General features: G+C 43.6%; 1 protein-coding gene across 1 annotated transcript in view; it reads right to left on the reverse strand.

Annotated features, from left to right (window-relative positions):
• The window catches only part of CAND1 (cullin associated and neddylation dissociated 1), a 28132-nt gene extending 22338 nt beyond the window's left edge, over positions 1-5794 (reverse strand). The window contains exons 1-4 of the mRNA XM_075344831.1: positions 5644-5794; positions 1803-1926; positions 1438-1694; positions 1242-1347 (exon numbers count right to left, since the gene is read on the reverse strand). Coding sequence (XP_075200946.1) covers positions 1242-1347; positions 1438-1694; positions 1803-1926; positions 5644-5728 — 572 coding nt within the window. The 5' untranslated portion in view covers positions 5729-5794. The remainder of the gene's footprint in view (positions 1-1241; positions 1348-1437; positions 1695-1802; positions 1927-5643) is intronic.
• Positions 5795-6000: the final 206 nt, after the last annotated feature.

A 6000-nucleotide genomic window follows, 5' to 3' on the forward strand; every position in this document is an offset into this window, starting at 1 on the left:
ACAAGCGTCTGCAGCTGCTATGAGCCGGGCTCCCTGCACACGTTACCAACGTAAACATCGAGTAACTAAGATAAGTGGTTACCCGATATTTACCTTGGTTACGAGTGTCCGCAGCTCTCAGGTGGGGGAGAGGGAGGGGGAGAGACAGAGAGAGAGAGGGGGAGAGAGACAGAGGGAGGAGAGAGATAGACTGATCACGGAGGCTGGCTTCTGGGCATGCTCAGTAGAGCAAGCAGGATCCTGCCTACCAGCATGCCAGCGTTCACATGCGTTTGCATGCTGTTTAGTCAGGATCCAGCAATTTGCAGAAGTTGGACACAGCTCAAAAACGCTACAAGTAGCGTTTTTGAAAGATGTTAAAAAACTGCAACTCGCTGGATCCTCACTATAACGCACGCAAACGCAGGTGAACGCATGTTAACGCGAGTCCATTGCAAATGCATTGAAATGAAAACGCATTTGCACTGGATCCGTTTCTGCGTTAAAAAAACGTTCAGGACGCATGTTAAAAAGACGTAGTTTGAAAGCAGCCTTACTCGTTAAGGCTACTTTCACACATTCGGTTTGAGCCGTGCGGCTCAATCCGGCTGTGAAACCTATGCAACGGATGCGGCAAAAACACCGCATCCTTTGCATAAGTTTTTACATGCGGCCGGTCCGTTTTTTTTCCGGTTGCGGCACGCTACTGAGCATGCGCAGTGGAAAAAACTGCATGCGGCGGCCGGATGCGTTTTTTCCCGCATCCGGCGTCCATAGGCATGCATTGAAAATGCGCCGCAGCGGCCGGATGCGGCGTGATGCGGCTATTTTTGCCGGAGCAAAAAACGTTGCAGGGAACGTTCTATCCGGCCGCCGCATCGGCTAAATCTGCCACATGCGGCAAAAACCGGACCGAACGCAAGCCCCTGCGGCACAATACGGCACTAATGTAAGTCTATGCAAAAAAAAACGCAACCAGCGGCAAAAAAAAAACGGTTGCGGTTTTTCTGCAGAGTGCCGTATTGTGCCGCATTGCAGAAACCGGAGGTGTGAAAGTAGCCTAAGCGAGGTTCCACTGTAATTCAATCTGGACAAAGGCCAAAATGACACTCTTAGCCTCCATTGGCTAACAGAGCCTTTAGGAATCCACATGGCTAATATACCAAGAGCTTTAGCCAAACATAGAACCATAATGTGAGCTGAACACAGGCTACATCCGGCTTCATGCGTAGGTAGGAGTCAACAGAAACATTTTAACCTACCTTCTAACAAATGATTCAAAAGCCTGTATGCAGTATTCTCTTAGTTCATCATCATCAATGTTACAAAATTTAACCACAAGTGGAATTATCTTCTCCAAATATTCCCCTGCAACAAGAATTTTATGACATATATAGATGCTGTGATATACTGAAAACATACATGAAGAGCATACCAATATTACAGTCTTCTACTTACCAATCCTGTGACCGGCCTGCCTACTGATGGCAGCAATGCACTGTATGTAGGTCCTAGTGGTAGACATGGAATCATTTTTAGAAAGCTCCGTCAAGAGGTGCTCAATGAGATCAATGAATACAATGTTCCCACAACTCATAACCAGATGGCCAAGTGCAATGATGGTTCTTTTCCTTACAGCCAGTCTTGGGCTTGTTAATTGTGGAAGCAAACAGCTCAGAATTGAAGGATGGAAATTAACAAGCAAACCGCCCTGTCTGAAGAAAGAAACCCAAATATCAACCATTTGGTATGTAAAATGTAATCTATGGCAATACTTTCCAGTGATTCACCCCAGTATAAAGAGTGGCCAAGGTAAGTTGTACCTGCTCAGCATATCAGCCATGATGTCCAGGGCTTCCAGCTGCACGGACACATCCTCCTGCTTTGCAATAGCACTTGTGAGACGACCAGTAATTTTCTTGCAAACATTTGCAGCCAAAGCAGAACCTGTAGTTTAAAAAGACAGTTATCAGAGTATCTTATTTTCTTAAAGTAACAACTAAAAGATAGAGGTCGGAAAAGATCTATTTTGGGGGGAATTATTAGCAATCCAGGTATAAGGCAATCGTTAGCAGGTTAGTAAGACTGGCTAAAACTAACGTCTAAAACTCAAGGGAAAAAAAAAAAGGTAACTGCAGTAATTTGCACATTTTTATTTTTATTTATGGGAATTAGAAGGGAATCTGTCAGTGAGATCAATGAGTCACCATCCCTGCCCAACCACATGTATGTGTATGCAGGTCTTTGAAATGTAATTGCGTCACCTTCTTTATATCTTATTAGTTGCATCAGTGCATATATAAACTAGGCATTAAAGCTATGTGCCCATGGGAAAATGTACGCGCAGATTTTGCGATGGAAAACCTGCGGATTTATCTTGACTTTATAGATAAATCCGCAGGTTTCAGCAAGTACACACACTCCCCATGTTATCCTATGGGACATGGGGAGTGTCTGTATCCATGCTGCGGTGTATGCGGCTGCGGAACATGCTGCGAATGTCCCGAAGCCGCATGTAACTGCATGTCAATTATTCCTGCGGAAATACCTGCAGAAATCCCACCTCTCCACCATGGAGTTAGAGGCCGGGACTTCCGCAGGTAAGTGCCATGAATGTCCGCAGGTTTACCGGAGCTATTTCGCTGGAATCCCACAGCAATGGATAGCTGCGGATTCCGGGGATCAGCTGCGGGAAACCTGTGGACGTACCTGCCCGTGGGCACACAGCCTAAGGCTAGTTTCACACTTGCGTTGTGCGAAATCCGCTGGGTCCATTGCAGCGTCGTTTTGACGCATCCGTTATTTTTGTTGTGTAACGGATGCAACGCATCCGTTATTTCACAAAAATCAGTTTGCTGATTCCTGTGAAATAACGGACCCGTTGCATCAGTTTGGCGTCCGTCTAACAGAATTCGTCGGCTCTGTTTTTTTTTTCATTTTTTTCATTCTGGGCATGTTCAGTAGAAATTAGCGGAATCCAGCAGCGGATTCCGTTGTAAAGCACTTTGTAACGGAATCCGCTACCATAGGGAGCAATTATAAATTTTAACGGAAGCAACGAAATCCACTGGTCGGCGTCATTTTGATGCAAGCAAATAACGTTACATTCAGCGTTGCTTCCGCTCGGTGGAAGCAACGGAGCGTCGGCCAACGGAAGCACCGCAGGTACTTTTGACACAATTCGTCATCAATGGAAGTCTATGGGAAACAGCGGAATCCGTTAACGGATTCCGCTGATTCCCAAGACAGTGGATTGCGCCAAAAAAAAAACGGAAGTGTGAAAGTACCCTAAGTGTTGTGGGAGTGAGAACTAACTTCTTCCTTACAAGGTTGTTTCCCAGCACAGCACCAGCCTCCTTGATTGGGGCCAGAAATCACAAAGACCGTGAGCGATCAAGCTAGCGACTGATGCTGGGCAGAGAAAAGGTCAGGAAAGAGGTTTCATAAGTGCTTTGTCACACAGAGCACTTAGGAACTTATTTGCATATGAAAACGCTAATAAATTGGGAATGCAGCTGTGTATAAAAGATATAAAGACCTGCAAGCCAACTGATTTACATTTAAAAACCTATAGGTCCGTATATACAGTTTTGAGGTTGATAATCAAAATTTCCGTATAAAGATCACCATTAAATTTCAATAAATATCAAAAATGCCTTCAGATAAAAATCAGTGAGGATCAAATAAATGAAGGAAAGGATTGTGTAAATCGCTGAAACGCGCGTCGGGGCATTGTGGTGTACTTTGGAGCCTTTACAGACCACTTAAGGTATAATTCTCCTTGTAAATCAAACAAACGTTAATCATATTTTACTACATAGGATCATTATACCATAATCTCTCTCATATATACCATATGATTTGGATACTTAATCTTGCACTGTACACTTTGTCATATATTATGGATAGATATTTAGTTTAATAAGTGATCTTGGCACCATGCACTTTAATTTTCCTAGTAAAACCGCTGCTATAATTTATGGGACTTTTTTTCTGCTTTTTATTTATATGGACTTGTAAAGAATACTTATTTTAAATTATTGAATAAAAATAATCATTTTAACGCTATTTACACCCTTTCCTTTATTTAGTTTTGAGGTTGAGCCTGATCATGTTACTGACAGATTTCCTTTAAAATGATAAACACTCTGGGGGTGAAGTCTCTTACACCAGAAATGTATTGTATACACCTTTAATAAGTCACAATATTTTTGCACAATTGAACAGCTGTACAAAATTATTGAGACTTGGCGTTTACACGTCCATAACAGCCGGCTATGCCATTATGGGCGTAGCATGGACGGGGTTGGTGTATTCATGCCAGCCTGTCAAATTCATCATAAGATACATCATTAAGTAATGTTACTCCAGAAACGTACACCAGCCCCCAAGCCCAGCACACGTTGGGTCTCAGAAAAACCTGATCCCTTAAGCAGTGAAGTCTTCAAGAGGTGGTTCACTACTTGTTTTTCCAAACTACATCGATATAATGTTGAGAAACAAGGCTTCTCTCAAATACCTTGTGTTGGCAATAGTGCCTGAGAGCGGCGCTATTGCAGTCCGCTCCTCCCCTTCTCGTGATCCCCCGGGCTCCGTGACCTCTGAAGTCTGGAGATGTCACGTCGACTTCCAGTTGACCTGACATCACCGTGGCCGGCCCCAGTCTCCGAGTGACTGGGTTGTGGGTAGCGTTGCACTGCTCATCACGGCCCAGTGCCCACGCGGTGTAGTTTTGATGCATAGTTTCAGAAATCTGCAGCAAAATCTGCATGTCCATTGTGATGCCAGCAAAGTCTATGAGAATTCAGAAGTGCTGTACCCACGTTGCTTATTTTCCCCTTGCGTATTTGGTGCAGATAAAAAAAAAAAATCTGCACCAAATACGCAAGGGAAAAAATACTCAACATGGGCACAGCACTTCTGAATTCTCATAGACTTTGCTGGCTTCACAATGGACATGTAGATTTTGCTGCAGATTTCTGAAAATCAAAAGTCAAAATCCACATCAAAATCCGCAGTGTGGGCACTGGGCCTTACAGACCTGCATCGATCCTGCTTGCGGCACTCAGAAGTGAAGGAGAGAGCAGGGAGATGCTGGGCTTTAACAAGCGGTGAAACGCCGCTCACAGACCAGTCACTCACAGAGATTGGGGCTGGCTGCGGAGAGGTCAGGTGAGCTGGAAGTTGACCTGACGTCACAGAACATCAGGGGTCACGAGAAGGGGGTGAGCGGACTGCAATAGCGCTGCTCACAGGCACTATTGGCAACACAAGGTATCTGAGAAGCCTTGTTGCTCAACATTATATCGATGAGGTTGGAAAAATAAGTATTGAACCACCTCTTTAATGAGGTGCCTCACTATTTAATCACAAGTGGTATACTGGTTTCAGCAAATGTTATTCTTCGTATAACTAAAAAGGGATACCATTATTCAATATTATTTCTGTATCAATGGCTTTGAAGATCTTTACTTGCCATTCAACATGAAACTTCATTGTAACTAAAGCACATTCTAGTATGGCAATCAGGCTCCATTACAGAGACAGCAGACGCGTTGTGTTGTAATGAACTGCACTTTCCCATTCTAACAAATCATATTTTCTAAAGAATATCAGTAACTGCCTGCTGAGCATTCATTGTAAGGGGAATGCTCCCTAACTCACCACTAGAAGCTGGCGGAAGCTCTCCAATTACAGTTTTCAGTCCAATGCTCGATATATCACGTAGCTGTTCCTTGTCAGACAACATATTAGTGCAGAGAGTGTCCACAATAGTCTCAACTTGATATTCTTTTACTTTACTTACAAGAGGGCCGAGACTAAAAATAAGAACACATGCAGTTCAAGTGCCACATTTGGTAACAAACTTTGCTTATTCATTAGTAAAAAATATAGAAAATAACAATTGAACAATAGTGAGAGTTAGCACCCCCTCTGGTAGGTTTGTAAATGCTTTTTTGTAGCCAGCCAAGAGACTTTCAATTCTTGTTTGTCATCCAGTTCAGGGAGATCCTGGGTTGT

This window comes from Anomaloglossus baeobatrachus, chromosome 4 (genome assembly GCF_048569485.1).
Source record: "Anomaloglossus baeobatrachus isolate aAnoBae1 chromosome 4, aAnoBae1.hap1, whole genome shotgun sequence".
Lineage (NCBI taxonomy): Eukaryota > Metazoa > Chordata > Amphibia > Anura > Aromobatidae > Anomaloglossus > Anomaloglossus baeobatrachus.